Below are 27,402 nucleotides of genomic sequence, written 5' to 3' on the forward strand. Positions count from 1 at the left end.
ATCATCTCTCTTACAGTTACAGGGTTCATACCTATTTCTTTCTACATTCTGTTTCTTTCCACTGTACATCCATTACACTCCAGCATTGTGTGAGTAACAATGTAGGAATATTCGCAGTATAGGCATTTATCTGTATCTGTCTTTTCTGAACCTATGAAGATACGCCCTAAAACAGACAATCTACCCAGTTCCTTAGTCTCTGGATCAGAATTTTGGTCCCTTGTCATTCCACTCTTCTTGCCATCTTTCCATTGATCTTTCCCTTTCTTCTTTTTTTATAGCTGTTGTCAAATGCTCTCTTTTCTCATAGAGATATCTCTTTTCTACTGCTAACACATTCAGAGGAACACAACCCATGATAGCCCACAAGGCCGCCGCAGATACAGTCCTGTAAGCGCATGCTACTCGTAACACACTCGTTCTGTCTACTTTTGTCATGAGCCTAATATTAGGTATCTATATCTAAATATAATGAAAAATATTATTAATTATTGTGTATTTATACAATAATTGTAGAGTGACGGGGCAAAGTCATCTAAGTGCCAAAAAATCAAAAAATCACTTTTTCCACTCTATGTGTTCTATGTGTCATCGCCAATAGCCCCACTGTGATTTAAGTCCCTATTCTACTGTTACCTAATTTAAAAATTGACTGCATGATCAAGCTAGCGGTATGTCCTTCGGACGTGTCCTGCCAAACTGTTCTAAGTGCCATGCTTCTTTATTAGTATTGTTCCATGTCAGTAGTTGCTTATAAACGTTCGGGAACGTGTCGTTTTAAGGTTAAAATTCCTATTTTGCATGAAATAATGAATGAACAAGCATTTTGTCGTGATGAAACAGTTAAAAACAAAAAACGTAAGAGAAAAATACAAAGTGGGGCAAGAGTTAGTGGAAATTCGTACACTACCGATAAATTTAAAAAACTAGTTCCGGCAAGACGTAAACCTAAAAACGAGGTTAGTATTAATTTTTATTTTCGAGTATGTGTGCAATAATGACGTTAGGAACAAAAACCAATATTTGCAATGTAACCTTATATTTTGCTTTTTTTGTTTTCAGGTTGAATGCAAATGTAAGGACAGCTATTGTAAGGAACTGACTGGAATAGAGAAGATGCAACTCCATGAGTCCTACTATTCACTGGATTTAAATGCACAGGGTAGTTATCTTATGGGACTGATTCAGATACTTCCGGTGACACGACGTCGTCATGGTACTTACGATGATGATTCAGAGAGCCGACGCCAAAGCACTATGAGTTACACTGTTCCTGATGGTAAGGGAGGTTTACAAAAAGTTTGTAAACAGACATTCATGAAGATTTTTGCTGTTACTCCCCAAAGGATTACAACCATTGTCAAGAAGAAAAAAAGTGGGGATTACATGTACACAGACAAGCGAGGTGGTGCAAAAATGTTTAAATTCACTGTTCATGATCGTCGTTTAGTGAAACAACATATTAATAGCTTCCCTAGAGATGTCAGTCATTACAACCGACTTAAGTCGGACAAAGAGTATTTGAGCTCTGATCTGAATGTGCATAGGCTTTTCAGGGCATTTCAAGAAAAGAATCCTTGTACTCATATTTCACACAAGTTTTACCGAAGTGTTTTTTTGAAGGATTTTCCGAACCTATCCTTCCGTCAACCACGAGTGGATACTTGCAAAACATGCGATCAACTGAGCATATCAACCAAAAGTTCTGACCCAGCAACCAAGAAAACAGGGACAACAAAACTTGATTACATCACCGCCAAGTAGAAGCTGTTTTTGCATCTATAAAAAGCGACTTTATACGAAGCACCCTGCCAGTAAGTGACACGTGCACCATAACAATGGATTTGCAGAAAGTTTTTTCGTTACCCAAACTAACTCACAGTAGTATGTACTATTCCCGCCAAATATCTGGTTACAACTTTGGTATTCACGTGGCTGATACAGATGATGGATTGATGTGTATTTGGCATGAGGGGCAATCAGGAAGAGGAGGCAACCAAATGGCATCTTGCCTTTTACAAACACTAAACTGTGGACTACTCAATACATACAAAAAAAATCTGTGCGTTTGGAGTGATAACTGTGCAGGTCAGTTAAAAAAAAGAATGCTTTTGTTCTTGTACATTTTTTTTGTCTGCCATGAAGTTTTTGAAACGATTGATCATAAGTTTCTTGTATCAGGTCATTCGTTCTCAGCTTCAGATTGGGATTTTGCTTTAATCGAAAAAAGAGCAAGACAATGCAAGCTAATTAATATGCAGGATGTTATGAAGGCGATAGTCACAGCGAGACCTTCACGTCCTTACAAAGTTCTGAACATGGGTGACGAGAAAACGTTTTTTGATTTTGACGCAGCCTCTTCCGCGTTTCTGAATACAGCCAAACTTGGAATTTCTACAGCTGTTTGGATTCGAGTTTCAAAGAACAACCCTGGGACCGTCATGTACAAGAAAAGTTACAGTGATTTAGCACCGTGGGAAAGTTGTATAGTCCTAAAACCTGGCATTACTGCCACTACCATCAAAAATGCTACACTGTCTTCTCTTCCACATTCCTTACCTTTAAAAGAATCTAAAAAGAAAGACATTACTGCAATGTTGCAATTTCTCGATGATGACAATAAACAATATTTTTTAAACAGTTTAAGCACTTTATCATGTTCATTTTTTGTAATATGTGTTATATTTGAAGCATGTTTAATATTTAAAATGGCTTAATTTAACAGTTTTTATTTTTAAATAAACGATTTACGACAATAAATTTGATTCAAAAACGGTTTTTTGTGTTTTCCCAATAAAATGTTTTTTGGCACTTAGATCACTTTGCCCCGTCACTCTACAATTATTGTATTCTACAAATTTAACGTGGTAATTATTAAATTATCGTTTTGGATTTTTTGTATTCTGTGTGAAAAACAAGTTACATGTTTCTACTATTCTTTATATATTTTTTACTTTATATGCCCTCGGGAAGGGGGGGGTTAACCCCCAAACCCTCCCCCCGAGTGCGCCACAGGGATATGGATATAGATTTAATATTATTATAATTATAATCTTTTATGTCTTGATTAATCTACTAAATTTTTCCAAATCAACCAGTCAATATTTTAACCCTTTTGATTTCTTTTGGTAAAAATATTTACGATTTATTATATAATTTTGTAGTATGATCAAAACACAAAATACCAATTTATACCATTCTGTGGCAAACATACTTCTGGCTGAAGATCTGTCCCAACAAAGCAGGTACACCAACGTAAATAAATTCGTGACATAACTTATGTTAAAGTCATTAGTTAAAACACCAAAGTTTATTTATAACAAACAAATTATACATTGGTGATTTATTAAAGTACTTCACAGTATTAATGTCGAGAAGCCCGCATTAATTATTGAATTAAATATTCATAAAATCATAAAGCTGATAATTAGTAGCAGAAATTCTCTCGTTATTTCGAGCATACCGGAACAAAGACTCCTTTTCTTCTAATCACGGAGCACAGTAAGACTTTTCGGAACATTGCTCCACTTAATGTCTGCGAAGTAGCCAATTGACATCGTCTTATCACACTAAATTCGTATTCATTAAAAGTACCGAGGGCAGCTTTAGGAAGCATTAAAAGAACGTCGGTATCATGAAAACACTTAAGAGAAAATCTCGATGCAGTCGGGAGCATTCCACCGAAAATATTTTATGGTAGAAGGAAGTTGTAACTACGGGTAACTTATTTCTTGCCAACTTTTACGAATTAATTTCATTAAAGTTTATTCGACACGATAACAAACAACGTCTTTTAGTTATAAGTGAAATTTACAGAAAAGAGATTATTTCACGGATTAAAATTTTTGGTATTGAATTCTTATATAGTTATTATTGGTAATACATTGATATTTATTAAAATTTAAGTATTTATTTGCTTCCAGAGGGCTTGGAGGTCTAGTCCTTGAATATTAACTACAAGGCTTATTTATTTGAAACCCATCATTGGTCCAACGAGGAGACCGTATGGTACAATTTTGTCAAGCGGAGGAGTTAGTGGTTGCTAACACTCTTTTCAAGTTACCTAACAGACGACTGTACACATGGAAATCTCCGAGTGGCACCAAAGGTAGAGTAGTCAGAAATCAAATTAACTTTGTCCTTGTTAGACAAAGATTCCGCAACTCTATACTCTCAGCTAAAACCTACCCAGGAGCAGATATAGGCTCGGATCACAATCCTGTAGTAGTCACATTAAGAATAAAACTAAAGATCATTCAAAAACACATACAGAAACAAATTGGCGTGAGAAGACTATGTGAACAACATATAAAAGAGAAAACAATAGTGAACATCAAAGAAAATTTACAAAATATAGAGAAACTGAATAGAAATAGTGATAACATAGACCAAAAATGGGAGAATATTAAACATGCCGTAATGCTGGCAGGGAGAGAAAATTTAACACCGAAAGAAAGGAAACATAAAGAATGGATGAATGAGGAAATACTACAGTTGATGTGTGAAAGAAGAGTACACAAAACAAATAATCCGATAAGATACAAAGAAACAGATAAACTGATAAAAAAGAAAATAAGAGAAGCTAGAGAAAGATGGCTAAGTGAGCAATGCCAGGAGTTGGAACAACTGGAGCGAAAATATGATTTTTTAATGTACACAAAAAGATTAAAGAAATGACAGGAAGGAGAAGAACAACACAGACAGGACAAATCAAAGATACAGATGGTTTACTCATAACAGATTTACAACAAAAAATGAATCGATGGACAGAATACATATCACAACTTTTTGATGACAAAGATAGACAAGAAATCTCAAACGAATATACAGATGATACAGGGGTTGATATAATCAGAGAAGAAATAGATTATACAATCAAACAAGCGAAAAGTGGTAAGGCCCCCGGTCCTGATGAAATTCCCGTAGAACTGCTCAAACTTATGGACGATGAATCTATTAAAATACTCCTAGATCTATTTAACACAATATATAGAACTGGAATAATACCTAGGAAATGGCTCCGTTCGACCTTTATACTACTGCCAAAAAAGGCAAATACAAGGGAATGCAGCGAATATCGTACGATAGCTTTGATGAGTCATGCTCTAAAACTGTTCCTGAAAATAATCCATAATAGGATCTATAGGAAATTAGACGTAGACATCAGTAACACTCAGATGGGATTCAGAAAAGGGCTGGGTACAAGGGAGGCTCTGTTTGCAATGAACGTTCTCTCACAGAGATGCTTAGACATGAACCAAGAAATTTACACCTGCTTTATTGATTTCGAAAAGGCCTTTGACAAAGTACAACATGAACCACTAAGACAAATTCTAATAAAGAAAAATATAGACAGCCGAGATATTCGAATTATATGCCAACTATATTATGGAATCAAACAGCAAATGTGAAGGTTGAGGGTAGGCTAACAGAAGAAATTCAAATCCGTCGAGGAGTCCGGCAGGGATGCATCTTGTCGCCACTTTTATTTAATCTGTATAGTGAAGCTATTTGTGAACAAGCACTCGAGGAAGAAGATCTTGGTCTGATAATAAATGGTGAGACGATCAACAATATAAGGTATGCTGACGATACGGTTCTTCTAACGAGAACGCTAGTAGAACTACAACATCTCGTTCAAAGTCTCAATATATACTGTAACAGTTACGGCTTGAAAATTAATTTGAAAAAAACTAAATTTATGGTAATCACGAAATCAAAGAACATCAGAGCTAATCTTGTAATAGACAATACAACGATTGAGCGTGTGTCCTGTTATAAATATCTAGGTGCTTGGATCACAGACGATACTGATCAAACAAAAGAGATTAGATGTAGAATAGAAATCGCTAGATCAGTCTTTAATAGAATGCGCAAACTCTTTTGCAATCGTGATATCAATATAAAGTTACGAATACGAATGCTGCGGTGTTATGTCTTTTCTACCCTGTTGTATGGAGTAGAGGCTTGGACACTAAAACAGTTGACCACAAAAAACATCGAAGCTTTCGAGATGTGGTGCTATAGGCGCATTCTCAGAATATCATGGATGGACCGCGTCACTAACACGCAAGTACTCCAAACTTTAGACAAAAGATGCGAAATTCTAAATGAGATAAAAACTAGAAAGATGGAATACTTGGGGCACATTGTGAGAGGTGAAAAGTACGAACTTTTAAGAAATATCATGCAGGGCAAAATTAAGGGCAAAAGAAGTGTGGGAAGAAGAAAAATATCGTGGCTTCGTAATCTACGTGAATGGTTCGGGTGTAGTTCGATTGAACTTTTTAGGCGCGCTGCTAACAAAGTCGCAGTGGCCATGATGATTTCCAATCTCCGCTAGGAGTGGCACGAGAAGAAGAAGATTGGTCCAACAAAAATTGATTGGCAAATACTATTGCATATCCACAAATAATTACCATTAAAATTAAGGAATGTTTTCTATTATTTCACCGACCGATGTATACCCTACTTAAAGAATTCTTGTGAGTGTTGCTTGAAGAATCCTTTACAGCGGTTTATACTTCTTGGTCCCACTAGTTTAACGCGTTGTTCAGCGGCTCAAAGATAAGATAAATCGGAACTGTATACTGTAATATCCTTCATTTTATTTGTTGTAGATTTTGTCACCACGTGAGAGCTTTCCTGGACGTTATTGACTTATTGCTTGATGAGAAATATAATATAAGATAATAACCGAGGTTCGTCACCAGCAATTATGGATAAAAGAAAGTCATTACCGTTTTGCTTGTATTCCGTGAGATGTTGCAAAGATAAATACATTCGCAAGTTTTTTGGTCCTCTGACAAATGACAAACTTTACTGTCATCAAATTTGTGTAATATAGACAGATCCTATATTCACAGAAACATTTTCTGAAATTGTTCTGATTGAAATCCGACAATTTTCATTAATCAAGCCTTCCATGCTACATTTCTGTCTGGTAATGCAGTCCTCAATTCATCTGATTGCAGCTTATCATTCATCTCCTCACCTCTACTCTTAAATTTTCGACCCATTGCTTGACAGTTGGATACGAAAAAATGCTTTAATATACACTGCAGCATTCACGTATGAATTTTCAATGGACCGCACGTTGAATGTATTTGGACGGATTGTTAACAACAAATGCCATTTTTAGATCACAATACTTAAAATATCAGTCAAATATAAATAATAAGATTTAAAAGGGAAATTTCTAATGGTTGGTTGTATACCATAGTTTAAAAAATTTACAATGAAGTAAAAACTTCCATTTTTAAAGTGGTATAAAATTATATTATTAAAATTTTTAAAAATTATCCAAAATGGATTTATAAATTTTTAGAACGTTTTCAATCCTATCAAATCATCATCAGTGAAAAACCTACAAATAAGTATAACCACTTAAAAATGAAAACAAAAGGATAAAATTTGGACTGTTAAATTGAAAATGTGGTTAATACGAGGCGTGTTTTTTGAGTAAGTACCGTTTTGGAATTAAAAAAAGCACATTGAGGCACTTGTCATAAAGTGGCACCAGTTTTTGAATACCCTCCTGATAAAATTCTGCCGCCTGACTTGTTAACCACTGCATCACAAATGTTTTGACTTCGTTATCGTCTTGAAGACGCTGACCGCCCAGGTGTTTCTTCAAGTGCTGGAACAAATGGTAGTCGCTGGGAGCCAGATCAGGGCTGTATGGAGGATGATCTAGAGTTTCCCATTTAAATGATTTGATGAGATCTTTGGTCTGATTAGCCACATGTGAACGGGCATTGTCATGCAGCAAAACGATACCCTTACTCAACTTGCCAGGTCTTTTGTTCTGGATTGCACGACGCAGATTTTTCAATGTCTCACAATAAGACGCTACATTGATTGTCTCATTACAAGGCAGAAACTCCACTAGCAATACTCCTTTTCTGTCCCAAAAAACTGTGCACATGATTTTCCGGGCAGAAATTGTTTGCTTAAACTTCACTCTTTTGGGTGATGATGAATGTCGCCATTCCATGGATTGTTGTTTCGATTCTGGTGTGACGTAGGCCACCCACGTTTCGTCACCAGTAACAATTTGGTCTAAAAAATCTTCACCTTCACTGTGGTACCGCTCAAGGAAAGTCAATGCACTGCCTAAACGTTGGGTTTTGTGCAAATCCGTCAATATTTTTGGAACCCAACGTGAACACAATTTCCGGTAATTCAAGTTCTCGGTAACAATGCGATACAAAACACTACGAGAATACTGAGGAAAGCAGTCGGACAATGATGAAATTGTAAAGCGTCTCTTTTCTCTCACCTTTTCGTCCACTTTCTGCACCAAATTTTCATTAACGACCGAAGGACGCCCACTCCGTTCTTCATCATGCACATTCGTGCGGCCATCTTTAAATGCTCTCACCCATTTCCTTACCATTCCCTTACTCATAATGTTTTGTCCGTAAACTTCGATCTCACGATGAATATCGATCGGTTTTACGCCTTTAGCACTAAGAAATCGTATAACAGCCCGTACTTCACAATCAGCGTGACTCACGATTGTTGGAGGCATCTTAAACACTGGAGTAAACAAGTATACAATGACGAATCAGACTGTAATGGCGTCAGTGCGTAGACAAGAGATGTAGGTAACCAGCACTCATGCGCGGAACGCCGACCGTAGCGCTGCGGCGGCGGAATCGCAAAACGGTACTTACTTAAAAAACATGCCTCGTACTTACGTCTATAAAGTAGTTGGAACTAGACACATAATGAGGTCAGATGAGCCTTAAATTACATAATTTGGGTGACTAACACTATAATTATTAAGACACTAGGTCTGTGATAAATGATGTTTGAACGGAAGAAACGTACTATCGTAGGAAATGATATTGAAGAATACTTTGCTTTACATTGAAGGTAAAAATTAAATACTTAAATAATAGATTAAATCCATAATAACATTTTTATTTTAAAAAATTCCGAAACTAGTCCAAACAATGCTACTAATGCATTAGAGAAAATCCGTGACGATACATAGAGTTTTAAAAAAGCACAACTATAAAACCTACAAAATATTACCGGTACAAGAACTTACCGATGTTCATAAGAGAAAGCGTTTACAGTTCTGTCAAAACATGCTTACAAATTTGAACAATGATCCTAACTATTTTTATAACATTTTATGGACAGATGAATCAAATTTTTCAACTTCAGGCATTTTTAATAAAAGAAATAGGTATTCGTGGGAACATAAAAATAATAGAAAAAGAAAATCAATAAATGTGTGGTGCGGAATATTTCAAAACAAAATAGTTGGACCATTGTTTTATGATTATAAATTAACTGAGGAACCATATTTGGACACAGTCATTACAGAAGTGGATGAGTTACCGCCATATAATGGCGTAGCCGTTCAAGAACATTTAAATAATCAATTTAATGTGTGGATCGGCAATAAGGGTACCATTACATGGCCACCAAATAGTCCCAACTTGTGATACCACCATGTAATAGCTTTTTATGGGGGTTTTTAAAAGAAAAAGTGTATTTTGATTCAAATACAAATATTAACACTATCACGGCAAAAGTTCGCGAGGAAATTGAAAATTTAAATGGTCATAATCACACAATATCTGACGCATTAGAAAATTTGAGACGAAGATATTACTTGTGCATTGATAACAATGGAGGGCATTTTGAGCAACTATTGTAACCTTAAATGTAGTATTATATCTTAAATGTAGTTATGTATCCTAAATGTAGTATTGTAAGTCATTAATTTTTTATACCATACGCCATTATAGAACAAAACTAAGTATAAAACATTGATAAGTTCTTGTACCGGTAATATTTTGTACGGTTTATAGTTGTACTTTTTTAAAACTCTATGTATCGTCACACGGCTTTTCTCTAATGCATTAGTAGCATTGTTTAGACTAGTTTCGGAATTTTTTAAAATAAAAATGTTATTATGGATTTAATCTATTATTTAAGTATTTAATTTTTACCTTCAAAGTAAAGCAAAATATTAAGATCTTCATCATCATTTCCTACAATAGTACGTTTCTTCCGTTCAAACATTTTTTCATTTATGACATGGCGATAATTATATAAAAATGTATTTGCAGAAGGAGTATGTCGATCTGGATAAATCAGCCTATATTCTCTTCTTGTCGCTTGCTTGTTTTTATTATTTTTTACATAAATTGAGAATATATCTACTTTTTTATCTGCAGTATAACCCATTTCGGTATGAGGACTGACAGTTTATAATAAGTTAATAATTGTTTCATTTTGAAATGTCAGTTGCATAGCCACCTATGGTTACCCTTTTGTAGTACCATATGCCATTATAGAACAAAACTAATGCTACACAATGTCATATATTGGTAATCAGGAAATGCGGGGCTACTCAAAACTATAAAAAAAATACAGGGTGTCCCATTTGAAATATTGAAGATGCATTTTATTGAGCACTCCTTGTATACAAAATTTGGTCTGTTGGTACACTGTTGGTCGGAACAGATAAAATAATACAACTTTTATTTTGAAATTAGGGAAAATAAGTGGGGGGTCAAAATATAATGAGAAACCCTGTACATTCAAATTACACGAATTGAAATAAATAATCTATTTATTCCTTTCATTTACCCCATACCGTATATTTTTCAGTCCAACTGGGTTCTAGCTTTTGGTGGAAATAGCGGGACATGTGTACGAATTGCTTGCTCTTAAGTTCGGGATATGGGCTCATTTTATCTGATTTCAGACTTCCGTGCAATCGTCAAACGTCAATAGTGCTCGATGATAGAATGTCGTAAGGAATACGAGGCTTTTAGTGTTGGCTATAAGAATCTGCTCAAAATGTTCCCTTAGATAACAATACGAACGCCCCATAAATTTTACTGTATTGATTTTATTGCAAATAAGTGTCACACTCGTGAGCAAAGCTAGATTTTTAATTTGGGGTGACGCACAAAGGGCTATATCTTTGTTCGATCCTCTTCTTTCCTTTAATCTTAAAACTTTTTACCCCAAAGTTTATAGCTAAGTTAAAATATGCACTTCATTGCCTTGCAAACTTTTATAAAAAAAATTTCTCGCAATTATCTATATTTTGCATTCTTATATTTTTTTCGATCTATAGCTAATTCTACACTTTACATTTCTTTGTCGTCTAAACTATATTGATATCTATATTTATGACTCTAATAGGACAAAGTTTTTCATTTTTTATCTAATACCTCTGGCAAGTCCTATTAAAACTGATCTTTTACACCAACTATTAATATAACTTGAGTAATTTTTTTTTATTTAGAAAATCGCATCGACGAAATGGTCATTAGCGATAAATTAATGGATTACAATATTAGGTATACCATTTTTCAAAGTAAAACACTTGCACGTCCCGATTTATACAAAGTGACGTCACTTGTATTTAAAATTTCCAGAACGTCAACCTTAGAGTTCAAATGTTTCTAAAGGCCCTGATCGACAGGCGAGTAAAACCGCGGTTTTGTGGCTCGTCGGTAAAGCTCGCCAGTGTATCACTGCAATACCGCGGTTTTATATGCCGACGAGCTTGGCTTGTAGCTCGTCAGTTTGTTTTATTTTTTACTTGGCTCGTCATTTAAAACCGCGCGTGTATCACTACTGGCGAGCAAAACCGGCAGTTTTCAGCGACCGTTGAAGTGAAAAGATCAGTTTTTAATCATGGATATGCGAACTTTTATCCACGACTTTTTATTATCATTATAATCATCAATGGCGCTACAACTCTTCGTGTCTTTGCCGCGTTTACTATTGCCTTCCATGTTTGTCGGTCCTGTGCCAGTAATTCCCATTGTCGCACTCCCATTTTCTCTAGATATTCTTTGACTGCATCTTTCCAAATAAGGGAACAAATATCAATAGTCAGTGTAATCCAAGGAAAGAAATCCTATCAAGAATCGAACAAGCAAGGATCACATTCATGAGCATTAAAACATTTTTTACAAGATCAGACCTTAGTCTACAGCTTAGAATCCGAATGATCAGATGTTACGTTTTTTCTGTCTTACTGTATGGCTGTGAAAGTTGGACAATGGACTCTGAGATAGAAAAAAGAATAGATGCCTTTGAGATGTATATATACAGACGAATGTTGAGGATTCCATGGGTACAAAGAGTTACTAATGTTGAGGTACTTCGTCGCATGTGTAAACAAAAAGAATTACTAAGAATAATCAAAGAGAGGAAAATGCAATACTTGGGTCATGTGCTGAGAGGCGAAAGATATGAATTACTTCAAGTTATACTGGAAGGAAAAGTACAGGGCAAAAGATCAGTAGGAAGACGCCAGAACTCGTGGCTGAAAGACCTGAGGAGATGGTTCGACCGCTCATCCGCAGAGATCTTACGCGCAGCAGTTTCCAAAACTACAATTGCCATTTGGATCGCCAACCTTCGAAAGGAGACGGCGCAATGAGAAGAAGAAGCATCTTTCCAGCTTTTTCTATGCCGCCCTACAGACCTTCTTCCCTCTGACCTTTCCCAGAACACATTGTTTATAAGGCGATTGTCGTTACTGCGTATCACATGCCCTGCCCATCTGAGTCTATTGGCCTTTATATATCTGACTAGATTTTCTTTTCCGAATAGAGATTCTAGCTCGTTATTGTATTTGCCACTCCATTCGTTTGTCACGCTGTCTCTGCAAGGGCCATATATCATTCGAAGAATTTTACGTTCCCACACCAGCAATTCATTTATTTCTCTTTTTGTTAGCGTCCATGTTTCGCTTCCATACGCGACTGCTGGTCGTATTATGGCCTTATATATCCGGATTTTTGTACCTTTTTATTAGAATTTATATATTGTTTACGAGACTGTTTGTTTATGGAAATGTACATCGCCAGAATACACAAACAAAACAACTCGACTTACCGCATATGTTAAACTTTTAAATACCCAACGTCTAGGGCCGTCTCTTTTTTTGTAATTTCGTAGTATGCTATAGCGAGGTAACATAAAACTTCACTTTCATTTGAACACGACATGTTAGCTGTGGACGGTTGACAATGACTGTTTTGCTCGCTAGTCGATCACCACCAACGAGTCGCGAGTAAAACCGTCGTTCTTAAAACCGCGGTATTATGGCTCGCACGTCGATCACCCACTTTAAACAGCTAATAATACGAAACCCATAAGGAACTGCTCGATCTTTCATAGGCGTCAACATGGTGTAATAATCAGAAAAATGTAATCATCAGTATATTGAAAAAAGAATTATATTGATTAAATAACCAAAAACATTTGTTATTATTAATAATATAAATTTTATGAAATAACTCTGCAAGTCTAATATTGCACAAAATAATAATTTTAGTTAAATAGGTTAGATAATTGTACGCAACCGATACCGGAATACTTCAAATTTTATTGACAGTTCAGCGTGTGGAAAAAGTGTATAAAGTGTTGCCGCTTTTTTAGAGTAAGAATTTTGTTTATGTTTTGATTTCTTACACAATTCGGTCATAATATAATATATATTAATAAATTGTATTTATACTATATTAAATTTAGACTAATAGCTTTAAAAACTAATTATTGTTGGGTATTGTGATTGTGCTATGTCAAAACAAATAAATAGTCTGTAGAAAGCTGATAAGCTTTCATATAAGATAGATAATTTTGAACAAGAAATAATGGCGGGACGTCTTTACTATTACAGCCCTAAAAGAGGTAAGTATAAAATTTAGAATATATAATTTTGTATTAAAATGTTTTCTTATGTATTTTAGTGTGTTGCAGTAGTCTTAAAACTAAGTGTATTTACTGTTAATATAATAGTTTGACAAATAGTTGACATTTTAAAAATTCCTCACTTACTAACTATTCTAGATTTTTATAACCACTAAGAATTTTTCTAAAATGGGAAATAATTAAATTATGATTAGTGGAATTTTTGTCAAATGACCTAAGTTCAAAGTTATATGATGGTATGTTTTGAATCCAAGGTGGATTATGGTCATATGTGTATGGAAGACATTCAGGTACGAAAATATCAAACAGATGCAAATGGTCTTTTATTCTTTTATAGAAAGGTTTAACAGAACGGTGATTTGTATTGAGGTTTGGGAAATTATCAGTAGAAGTATTTCTATAGACAGGATTTTTGCATTATCCTTAATTTTTGTTGCACACGTTAGACTAAGGTAAGCTCTTCTATCATTTAGTGACAATTCATTTGCTTCGCAAAGTAAACTTTCAATCGGTGTTGTACAAAAGGCCCCCCTACATATTCTAAGTGGTGTGTTATGAATAGTGTATCTTCAAGAATTTAATCTTGTGTAACATTTACATGTTAGATTATTGATATGATCTTTCCAATTCAACTTTCTGTCAAAAGTAACTCCTAGCAATTTTAACGAATCTTTTTGTTGTAGTGATTGGTTGTATAGATATAATGAGATTGGTGTACTGACTTTGTTTTTATAAAATACTATATATTTAGTTTTAGTTGTTGAAAAGATAAATCCAGTTTCCTGTGACCATTTTTCAATATCCAACAAGAAACTCTGTGCAAGTTGTGAGAGGTTGTTTAAGTTTTTGCTTTGACCAAATATTACGAGATGGTCAGCATATAAGCGGCCTTTAAGTGGAAGTTTTAAATTTCGTAGAACATCATTTAGGCAATTATAAATAGCGTAGGACTTATAACAGATCCCTGAGGAATTCCATTTTCTAATTCCACTTTTGACGACAAGTTACCACTTACTCTAAATTGCATATACCTTTTATATAAGAAGTTTTTTATAAATGCAAGGCAGTGTCCTTTAATTTCTAAATCGTACAGTAATCTGATGATACGGTGGCGCCAAGCTGTATCAAAGGCTCTTTCAATGTCGAAGAATATTCCAATACATTTTTGATTAAGGGAGAAGACTTCATGTACACTGCTTTCTTGGTCTATAATATTGTCTAGAGTTGATCTATTTTGTCGGAAACCACTTTGTTCTGTCGGAAACCAATAATAATATTTTGATCTTCACTTGTCCAGAGGAGACGACGGTTGACCATTTTTTCGTGCAGTTTGCATGCAGTAGATGTTAGTGCAATTTGTCTATAAGACTCAGGATCTGTTTTGGGACATTCTGGTTTTAATATTGGTGTTATAATAGAATCTCTCCACGCTGTTGGAAATTTCTGTTTTGTCCAAATAATATTAAATATGTTAAGAAGATGATGGTGTGCATTCTCAGGTAAATGCTTAAGAAATGAATAAAAACACAATATAAGAAACCAGGTTAGTCAACAGTGATTATCATGGGACGTTCAAGTTATACAAGAGGCAGAAAACAAGGAATAGAATGGAAATAGATTATACATTTGGTACAAGATAGTGCATCATGAAAAAAATCAGAGAAACAACAAAATAATAATAAGAAAATATCCAACATAAATCTAGTAAATTATAAATGTATCGTAAGTGTTGTAATTAGTTATGAATTTTAGTTAAACTAACATTTACACCTAACGGAACTTTGGGTTTATTGATTAAAGAAATCAGATATATAGGCATGTTTTTATATATAGAAGATATAAGACTGGTATCATTACAATTTGAAAATGGTTTATATAATTAGATGCACTTAACTTTAACTGAAAAGTCTCTTTCGGAAAATTAATGGTAGCATGCGACTCTGCTTTATTACTACCACACATTCCAAACTGTGAAAAACATTATTAAAAACGGAGTTTTGTCAATAAATGATTGGCAAAATAAGGGAAAAGCGTCTTTATCAGTTCAGCGTGAACATATGCAATCTGCATAAATGTCTTTAGGCGTCTCTCGGGGCTCCGGTGCATCACAAACACATATGCACACGTCCGCGGCTAAATTCATTGTCCAATTTGTAAATTGAAACGCAATTAAAATAGAAACGGTTTTTTGCCACGTTTATTGACAAAGTCATTTCAGTTGATTAAATCCGAATCGGCGAGAGGAAAAGTTTATTTCGAATATTAAAATGATCGTTCGTGCTTATGGGTATTAAAAAATACTAATATAATACCCTGTTATGCAATAAATACCATTTTTCTCTACTTTTGCTTGCATTAGGGAAATTAAAAACATCCAGATTTAAGCACGATGCGATAATTTTAATCTTAGACATAAATCATTATCAACTACACATTTTAATGGCATCTAAATGTATTATTAGCAAAATTCGACCTTATTCATCAATACAGTCTCCTTCTAAAGTGATAGATTCACTGATTCCAACATTTCTGCAATAATTGGATGCTTTATGAGTAGTAGTGTGCAGAATCACTTGTCTTTGGATGTCCTCATTGTATCTAAATATCTTTCCCTGTAGTATTATTTGGGGTCTGCAAATATCCAGTTTTCATTGGTGATTGGATTTTAAGAATACTTCTTCGTATGGTACCATATTCATTGAAGATTTGCAACAATGTCAGCAAAGTAATGTCTATCATGTGCAGCTCTAATCAGCGAATGTGAGTCCAAACCAGTCTATTATATTTTTTAAACACGAATGTATGTCTTCCTATTTTTTTCCCTTCGATAATTAATTTCAGATCATAACTTAATGACAGAAAACTCAAACTTAGAAAAGTAAAACGCCAAGAACCGACTAACCGAATAAACACTGACTGCATTGGAAATAATAGCCAAGGAATTATATACGATAGAGAAAAGAAGAACATCGAAGACAACTGGAATCAGATCAAAACTATCATGAAAGAAACAAAAAGTATAAAACTATTCATAAACGCAAACAAAAACGGATGACTGATGACATCTTGAGACTAAAACAGAAAAATAAATGAGATGGAAAACAGACGAAAACAGAAAAAAACGCTAAAAAATACAAAAAAAATCAATAAAGAAATCAGAAGGAAAATTCAGAATTCAAAATAAACTGCAGAAAAAAAAAGGAATTTGAATTACATTGCATTGAATAAATTCGTGATGGGCATTAACAATAAAGAAGAATCAATCACATTCACCATGGAACGAGAAAACAATAATTCACTTCTTTTTCTGGACGTGCTAATCACAAAAGAAGACACAGAATATACAACCAAAGTCTTACAAAAACTAACCCACACCAACAGATACTTAAATTACCACTCCAACCACAACGTAAACATCAAGAAAGGAATTATCAAATCCCTATACCATAAAGCTCGAAGCATCTGCTCTAATGAAAATCAGGAAGAAAAATGTTTCAGGAAGGAAACAAACCTGCTTACGAAGGTTTTGACTAAAAATGACTTCCATTGATTTAATCAGAATCATTGGTACATGATCAGAATTGCCCGCGGGAGTGCGTATCACCGTTTCTATGAGCAATTGGTCATCATTTGTTGCAAATTGTTTATTCTGAGTTGGATTCGTAATCAATTGGTGTAGATTAGAACTTTGAACAAAGTTTATAAAAATGTTTCTCGGATTTGTTAGTTCATTGCTTAGAACAGACAAAGGCCAAGAGATATCGGCAAAATTTAAGTCACAAAATAAGACAAGGTTTTCAAGATTAGAAAGAAGTTTAATTTTTTCTATCAAGATAAGTACCTACCTGCAATAAAAATATTTATAGAAACAAAGTGTTTATTGTTCTACTGCTGTATTCTGATTGTATCAGTTTTGTACATTCTATAGAAAAAAAGTGTTTATTCTACTGCTGTATTCTAATTGTATCAGTTTTGTACATTTTTTCTTTGGACTAACTGTTCTGCAGTAACGGTCGTGAGTTATTTTGTTGTTTTTATCAAAGAAGAATGGAACGTTGGCTTAAAGTTGGCGAATGTTCGAAAGCAGTACGCGCAGAGTATACAGCAATTACCGATCAAGACGATTATGCAACGACATCAAGTTCCACGATTTCAAAGGCGAAAAAAAGGAAGTATGATGAATCATATATCAGTTTCGGATTTGTTGATTCCAACGGCTCACCTCTCTGCATCCTATGTAGTAAACTGTTTCCTAATAGTTCCATGGCACCGGCCAAGTTGCGCCGACATTTAGAAACTGTACACCCCGAGTCTAAAGGAAAGAATAAAGAATTTTTTCTACGTAAAAAAGAAAAGTTATTGGAAAGTCAAAAAACTATGATGCATGTAACTCAAACTATCAATGAAAATGCCACAGAGGCATCATATTTAGTTAGTTATCGCATTGCACAAGCAGGTGAAGCGCACACTATCGCTGAGAATTTAATAAAACTATGTGTGTTAGACATAACAAAATGTATGCTCGATGAAAAATTTGCAAAGCATCTTTCTACTGTGCCGCTATCGAACGATACTGTTTCACGGCGAATTCATGATCTGCCAAGCTACGGCAAACAAGAACTAGTTACACGTCTACAAAAAACACGATTTGCCTTGCAAATAGATGAGTTTACTGATGTCGCTGGTCTAGCTATCTTGCTGGTTATCGTTAGATATCCATATGAAAGTTCTTTTGCTTATGTGTTCACCGCTGCCCACAAACACAACCGGAGAGGAAATTTTTAATAAAATAAATATATTTTTTGAGAAAAATAATCTGAGTTGGAACGATTGCATTGACATTTGTACAGATGGGGCCCAGGCGATGACAGGTGATACAGCAGGACTAGTGTCACGAATAAAAAATAAAGCTTCTAATTGTAGTTCCAGCCATTGTATCCTGCATAGAAAGCACTTGCGATGAAGCAAATGTCGTCAAATCTAAAATTAGTTATGGATGAAGCGGTAAAAATAATTAATTTTATCAAATCACGACCACTACAATCTCGATTGTTCTCATTATTGTGTGAAGATTAGGGCAGCAAACATAAAACACTGCTGCTCTATACAGAAGTGCGACGGTTGTGTCGGGGTAAAACTTTAACTAGGCTATTTGAACTTAGAGCCGAGTTACAAATGTTTCTTTCAGAGTAGATAGGTAGCCACTTCACCCCACTTTTTTCCCCAGATTCTGGGGGAAAACCGCTCGCGCCTTATGGAGAATATGGTAAATTTCCCCAGACCCCTGACCCAGATTTCCCCAGATTTCACCTAACCTAACTTAACCGAACCTAACCTAACCTAACCGCGGGGTGAAGATAGCGTCAATTCTTCTTCTTTTACGCAACGTCAATTCTTCTTCTTTTACGTGACGTCAATTCTTCTTCTTTTACGCAACGTGAAGATAGCGTCTATTCTTCTTTTACGTGAATATAGTCTTTTCATCTGTCAATTACAAGACCTACGAAGCGCGTACTATCAAAGAAAATAAATAAATAAAATACAAGTTATATACGACACCTAAGATAGAGACCAATAAACGAATACATAAAGTATAAAAATACAAGTTATACGCCTTTATATTAAGACAGAGGCTAAGAAACGAATACAGAAAGTATAAAAAAATAAAAAACACAAGTTATATACTTACAAGACCTACGAAGCGCGTACTATCAAAGAAAATAATAATAATAAAAATAACCTAAGACAGAGACCAAGAAACGAATACACAAAGTATAAAAATACAAGTTATACGCCTTTATATTAAGACAGAGACCAATAAACGAATACAAAAAGTATAAAAAAATAAAAAACACAAGTTATATACGAAACCTAAGATAGAGACCAATAAACGAATACACAAAGTATAAAAATACAAGTTATAAGCCTTTCTATTAAGACAGAGACCAATAAACGAATACAGAAAGTATAAAAAATAAAAAACACAAGTTATATACTTACAAGACCTACGAAGCGCGTACTATCAAAGAAAATAATAATAAAAAGTACAAGTTATATACGAAACCTAAGATAGAGACCAATAAACGAATACACAATGTATAAAAATACAAGTTATAAGCCTTTATATTAAGACAGAGACTAAGAAACGAATACAGAAAGTATAATAAAAATACAAGTTATAGAAGAAACCTAAGATAAAGGCCAATAAACAAATACATAAAGTATAAAAATACAAGTTATATGCCTTTATATTAAGACAGAGACTAAGAAACGAATACACAAAGTATAAAAAATAAAAAAATACAAGTTATAGACGAAACCTAAGATAGAGACCAATAAACGAATACATAAAGTATAAAAATACAAGTTATAAGCCTTTATATTAAAATGCAAAATGCTTGAAGGTTTTTGTATTTCTTGGCTGAAACTACCAAGAAATACTTTACCTTCGTACGTCATGTAATTGACAGATGAAAAGACTATATTCACGTAAAAGAAGAATAGACGCTATCTTCACGTTGCGTAAAAGAAGAAGAATTGACGTCCCGTAAAAGAAGAAGAATTAACGCTATCTTCACATAAAAGAAGAAGAATTGACGCTATGTTCACGTTGCGGTTAGGTTAGGTTTGGTTAGGTTAAGTTAGGTTAGGTGAAATCTGGGCTAGAAAGAAAGTGGGGTGAAGTGGCTACCTATCTACTTTTCAGATACTTCTTTTAATTTGAAAGACCGTTTGTATGATAAAACTTGGTTGTTCCGACTGTCTTTTATAGCGGATATCTTTCAAAAACTGAACGATTTAAATTTATCATTGCAAGGTAAACAGACAACAGTGTTTCAGGCCTGTAACAAAATAACTGTCTTCAAAAGAAAATTAGATTTTTGGATTATTTGCGTCGGAAAGAGAGAAATAGAAAGCTTTACGTCACTCAGCATCTTTTGAGAAGTATTTTCCCGAAGAACAGAACACAAAAGTGAAACTGAATTCATGGACTTACAAAAGCCCGAAAGTATGTCAAACGAGATATACGAATCTCTTTTAGAAATGTCATTAGACACATGTACGAAGTCACTGTTTAAAACGACGCCTCTCAACGATTCTTGGTGCAGAATCCGTGATGAATATTCAATGCTTGCCAAAATGGCTCTGAAAATTCTTCTTCCGTTTCCAACAACATATTTGTGCGAAACAGGATTCTCAGCATATACAGCCACGAAAACAAAATACCGCAATAGACTGGACGCCGAACCTGATATGGGACTTCAAATGTCCTCTATCAAACCTGATATCAACCAATTGATGAAAAATAAAAAACAGTTTTATACCTCCCATTAGTTAGGATTTTCTTATTTAATATCTTCTATTATTATACTTGTTATATAAGTAAGTAATAAGTAACTGTTACATTGTACTAAGAATACACTTTTAACAACTACTGTTTTATTGTAGGGTTCCGTCAAGTATTTCGCTTTGCAAAAGAGTTCCGTCACCAAAAAAGGTTGAGAACCGCTGACCTAGACGATATAGGCACGCCAGGTGAATTACAAATGAATTTTTAGAAATTTTTAGACATAATAAAAGTTCAATGTTAGGGAGAACAACATCCAGGTGAGCAACAGAAAAAGTTTCAGTAATTTCTAAAGACAACTATTTGCACACTCCTCCCCCTCTGCGATTGCTGCGATCAAATCTATAAAGAGAACATCCATCTGTAGTATATAAATTGTATACTGGCGTTGTATTACTTTTTTTTTCTACTCTAAGCAAGTTAAAATTAAAAGCTGCATGAAAAATAACTAATATATATATATATACCCTGTATATATCTAAAATATATATCGAACATTTTAGTGTGATTACTATTGATACGACATATGTGCCCTTATCGTTACGATCAGTTCCTTCCAAACTGTTTGTATAATTCCTCTGAGGATTTGTTTATTTCATTCTGCAGGTAGTCGTGTTTGTGGTCCTGCTAATTAACACTATTAGTGGCATTGCGGCGAGCCCGTTTATAGTTCAAACATATTTTAGGCCAAACAAACTAACAAGTACTATGTGTAATTGATGGCAAATATGCATGTTTGGAGTTGGACTTAATTAAAGTAAGGAAACGACCGAATCAGTAATCTGGAAAGAGAATATTCTCGCATGAATTACCAAGCACAATTATATAACTGATCGAATATTCAAAAATCAATTTAAAAAATTACCTAAGAAGTGATTTGACCAATTACAAAGGTCTGCAAAAACATTTTTTGAAAAACTGATTTGATAATTTTAACCGATTGATATGGTCTTTAATGCGCTAAGTCCAAAAATGAACTCCATTTTGCCTTAGCACGTCACGTTTTTTTCACAAATTGAATATCTCTTTTTTCTAATCGTATTACTCGAAAGAGATAAAAGCGGTGCTTATAAATATACGTGAAATCATGTTTATTATTTTAAAGATTTATTTTTGAATTCAGATGAGCCTAAATTGTTTGCTAAATTAACTGTAACGACCAGCTGTAGTCTATCATTATTGTGCTCCATTTTGCTTGATATCTTATTTCCATCTCCTTAATATCTTGGTGGAAACGTTGTCCTTGTTACTTGACTTACTTGTTGACTATAATAAAGTTTCTCAAATGAAATTTTATGTAATTACTATTTAAATGGGAATAAGCCACAATTAAAGGTTTATTGACGATTCAATTTCCACTGTTAACTTTTCTTCCCAGTTGTCACATATTGGTTCTTGTTGGTTGGAAAACACGTGGCTATGAGTTAATCGCGTATGATCCAGCCGGAGCCGCGTTAATATTACCTGGTCTCTCCAACTTTTTGGTAATGTGGGCCAGGGTTTTATCGATTTTTTTGCTATTGCATAGCTTGGCCGATGACACTTGCCACTTTTCTTCCCACATATATCGCATTTTACATTTGACCGCAGCTTTCACGTCCGCACTCGTAAATGGTTCAATACACTCTGCACTATCACAGTTGCAGCTTCTTTTGCAGCGTTGTCTGCCTCTTCATTTCCTGGAAATCCAATATGAGATGGTATCCATATGAACTTATTGTTTTATCTTAATGACCAAAGGATTAGTTGAGTAGACATATTGGATTGACTGTACGGAACTTAGAAAGTTTGTGAATATAATATAATTGGTATTATTGGTTGCCTTGACAGCAAGGGTGGCCTGATATAGAGCGTATAGTTCAGCAGAGTAATTGGAGTACTCTGAAGGGAGTTTGTATTTATTTGTTAATGTTGGTTTTATCGCTGCAGCACCAGTACCTTTATTTGATTTAGATTCATCTGTGTATATATGTGTATAATCGTGTATTTCTTTTGTCGAAAGAAATGAAGCGAGTTAGGCACTGAGGGTTTTTTATTTGCCATGGAGGAATTGGGGACGATTGGGAGGAAAGCTTTCTGGGAACATGTAGTTTAATTGATTTAAGTAGCTTCTAATCCTTGCGTAGAAGGGTTTGGCCGTTCTTGGCTTATTTATGAAAAGATTTGGAAACTTTTATGTAAAACAGTTTTGAATAGTAGGGTTTTTTGAGTTGGACCTGATTTTTGCGGCGTATGGTACACTTAAATAAAGTCTTCTGTCTTCTAGGGACGGTTCACCAACTTCACAATAAATACTTTCGATTGGTAATTACTATTTAAATGGGAATAAGCCACAATCAAAGGTTAAAGCACGTTTATTGATGTTTTAATTTCCACTTCGGAAATCGTTCTCAAGGATATTGTCAAAGATCTAAAATCGCCTATAAAGGCACGAGTTTACGTGGATGATCTTGTAGTTTTTTGCAAAGGCAAATGATTTTGAACGATTTTTGAAATGAAATGATTTGAATCAAATTTAAAAACGATTTTCGAAGTGGAAATTGAAACGTTTTAGAAGATAATAATAATAATAATAATCTTTATTAATAGCACATGGCTAGAAAAATATACATATAAATACATCAATTTATACCCTTAAAATTAAATCACAATGCTTTGCTTAACATATATCTTACATAAATTTTTAAATTGAGCTAAGTTTCCAGAAGCCTTAATGTTTTCCGGTAATTCATTGTATTGCTTTAATCCCCTATAAAAAAAATTGTTCTGACCAAAATTAGTGTTGACCCTATTCAGATAAAAGTTATTTCTAGAACGTGTGTTGTGTTCATGTACATCTCGAACAAAGGTACAATTATTACACAAATGCACAGGTATCAGACCATTTAACATTTTATAAACAAAAATCATACTATTACATACAATTGTCTGTCTTACACTTAAAACATTTGCCATTGTTAGCATGTCAGTTCTACTAGTGTATACACTACATCCTAATATTATCCTTAAGGCTTTATTTTGTTTTTTCTGCAGTACATTCATTTGAGAAGCATTCATTAAAAACAGCAATGTAGAGCAAAAATAGAGATGGGGAGCAATAATCGATTTATATATGGTCAACCTAGACCAGCAACTTAAATTTTTTGACATTCTTCCCAATGCATAGATTTTTTTTGCTATTTTGTTTGTAACAAACTTAAAATGTTCAACAAAACTTAAATTTTCATCTATAATACATCCCAAATACTTATACTGAACCACTCTCTCCAAAGCAATATTATTAATTTTTACATCTTTTATTATGTTATTTAATTTAAAATTTTTATTCTTTATAAGCATCATTTTTGTTTTAGTTACATTAAGACTTAAGGAATTATTATCGAGCCATTTTAATATATTACATATCTCTTCATTTATTATATCGATTATTTCATCTACCTTATCCCCTATTGCATATATCACAGTATCATCGGCAAACAACTGTACCTTACACTTTTTAACAACATCAACAATATCATTTATATACAGTATGAAAAGAGTAGGACCTAACACAGTTCCCTGTGGCACACCATACAGAGATGTCTGAGCCGATGAAATGGCACCATATTTTGTCACTTGTGTTCTATCAGTCAAATATTCTTGAAACCACTTTATAATTTTTTCACCAAAGCCATACCTTTCCATCTTTCTCAATAGCAGTTGTCTGTTTATGGTTTCAAATGCACGTTTAAAGTCTAAGAAAACCACACCAATCATTTTCCCGCACTCCAGCGCACCCTTCCAGTCAAACAAAACCGTCTGCATTGCACTCTCACAGGAATTTCCTCTCCTAAACCCTGCTTGGAATTTAGTTAACACATTATTGCTTTCCAAGTACTCCACTATTTGATCATTTACACATAATTCCAGCAGTTTTTCGTATGGTGGTACCATATTTATGGGTCGAAATTCCTCACACTTAACAGTTCCATGAACCTTCTCAATTGGTACAACCAGACTTCTCTTCCATTTACTTGGGAATACGCCACTTTCTAGACTACCATTTATAATATGCAAAATTTTGTCGCCTATTACTTCAAAGGAACTCTTTAAAATTTGAACTGTAATACCATCAACATTACTTTCTTTGTTTTTCATTTCTTTCATTTGTTTTTTTAAATCTTTCATTTCTAACATTTTGAATTTTTCCATTTTGCAGTCGACATTTATTGAACTACAAATTTCTTGGTGGGTTTTGTTTGAAATAATGCTATCTGCTATGTTTTTTACACTGTCTAGAAAAAATATATTAAATCTTTCACTTATCTCTTTACCAGTAACCCCCCCACCATCAAATATTATTTCACTTTTAGCTTCATGGTTTTTTTTTGCCGTTTACAAGCTCCTTTAATGTTTTCCACATTCTTTTTGGGTCGTTCTTACAATCATCTATTTTTTCCTGATAATAATTTTGTTTGGTAATTCTGATTAATGCTACGACTCTATTTCTTTGTTGTTTGAAATCATCCCAGTCAGTATCAGTTTTAGTAAATATAGCCTTTTTGTAATATTGATCTCTTTTTTTAATTTCATTCGCAATGTCTTCATTCCACCATAATTTATTTCCCCAAACATCCTTCATATTAATAGACTTTTCTGGAGCAAACTGGTCGAGTGCAGACAATACATTAGTTATTAGAATATCAGCATTGTTACTTACATCTATAGAGGAACTTGACGGCCACTGCATATCCATAAGTTTCATTTGAAATCTTGTCACATCCATTATATTGTACTTTCTATAGGTTTTTGTAAGTGTCGTCTCATTGTTTCTACCCAGATCAGTTACAATTATCGAGTGATCTGTAATCTTTGGAGTTGGGAGCACCTTGCAACTAATGTCTTTTTGATTTGTAAGTACTAGGTCAATCCTAGTAGATGTCGATTTTGTAATCCTTGTGTATTCGTTTATTAGCTGATAGGTACCATTTTTAATAATAATATCATTTAATTTCATAGAGTAAAAGTTTATACTTGCCAAATCTATATTAAAGTCTCCCAATATCACAAAGATAGCATCAATCTCAATGATATCTAAAAACGCATCCAACTCCTCCAAAAATTCCGCATGACTTGCACTAGGTGAATGGTACAGACAATAGATGTAATATTTCTGGTTTTCTATATTTATTTGTATTCCTGTTAACCATATATTCTTGTTTTTTTCTTCTTTAATAATTTCTTTATAACGATACCTTTTTTGTATATAAATTGATGTTCCTCCTGTATGTCTACTTGAAGAAAAACCAACAACTGAGTTGTAGCCATCAATATCTATTTCATTTGATGCAAAATCTGAGGTAACATGGGTCTCCGATAAACACATAATAATTGGCTTTTTCTGACTTGCAATCCATGATAACTGTGTTTTATGTGTGCTAAATCCTTGAATGTTTAGGTACAGAATGGTTGGACTTGATTGCTATATTTTACAATTACCATGTGATAATTCAGGATACCTTATTTTTTCTTGTAATCGCTCTACTACTTTCTTATAGGCTTCACAATTCCTATCATATGCTTTATGTTTCAAATCAATATTGGAAATTTTTAAAACTTCTTCTGCATATTTGCAGTTTACACAACAAACTATACGTGATTTACAGTCTTTTACGTGATGCTCACCAGCGCATTGCTGACAAGTGGGCGTCTCTTTTTTGCACTCTTTTGCAAAGTGACCAAACCTCCAACAATTGTAACACTGTTTAACATTTACACTTTCTCTAAAAAAATAGCTCTTCCAACCAATATGCAACTTTTCATTTTTATTAATGCGTTCGTAGGTATGCACATCCATCTGGAATATAATATTTACCATTCCTTTTCTGTTTTTCATAGTATGGATTACCTTTAGTTCTCTTACACTTGCTTCTGTTGTTATACCATTTTGTACTACAATTTTTTCAATTAGAAGATCTTCATCTTCTATATCCTTTTTATCTAAGTTAAACACTATTATTCTGGGATTCATCTTTTCAGGTACTTTTACATCATAGGACTGGCCCAATGACATTTTTATATTATTACAGGCATCCTGTACATTTTCTTTTCCATTACCCGTACATCTTATAGCAACTCCTCCATCTCTAATATACTTAACTTCTGAAACACCAACTCCCAAGTTGCATGGGTTGATTTTATCTTCAATATTCTTTCTGGTTATTTCACTTGTTTGATTTGAGTCGTTTGGTTTTACTATGATGACTTTTTCTTTTTGTTTTTTCACTGCTTTGCTGTAACTAAGATCGTTATTTGATTTCCACCTTTGGTCACACTGCTCTTTAGTACTACTTTCATTTTTTAAGACT

At 34.0% G+C, this 27,402-nt stretch overlaps 2 protein-coding genes across 2 annotated transcripts; both read left to right on the forward strand.

Annotated features, from left to right (window-relative positions):
• Window positions 1-17,754: 17,754 nt before the first annotated feature.
• LOC140451745 (zinc finger BED domain-containing protein 5-like) lies at window positions 17,755-18,492 on the forward strand. Its single transcript, XM_072545591.1, has one exon. It carries the CDS (start codon window positions 17,755-17,757, stop codon window positions 18,490-18,492), a length of 738 nt encoding a protein of 245 aa, XP_072401692.1.
• Window positions 18,493-20,694: 2,202 nt separating this feature from the next.
• On the forward strand, window positions 20,695-21,042 carry LOC140451746 (zinc finger BED domain-containing protein 5-like). The gene has a single exon (XM_072545592.1). The coding sequence runs from the start codon at window positions 20,695-20,697 to the stop codon at window positions 21,040-21,042; it is 348 nt and encodes a 115-aa protein (XP_072401693.1).
• Window positions 21,043-27,402: the final 6,360 nt, after the last annotated feature.

This window comes from Diabrotica undecimpunctata, chromosome 10 (assembly GCF_040954645.1).
Source record: "Diabrotica undecimpunctata isolate CICGRU chromosome 10, icDiaUnde3, whole genome shotgun sequence".
Classification (NCBI taxonomy): domain Eukaryota; kingdom Metazoa; phylum Arthropoda; class Insecta; order Coleoptera; family Chrysomelidae; genus Diabrotica; species Diabrotica undecimpunctata.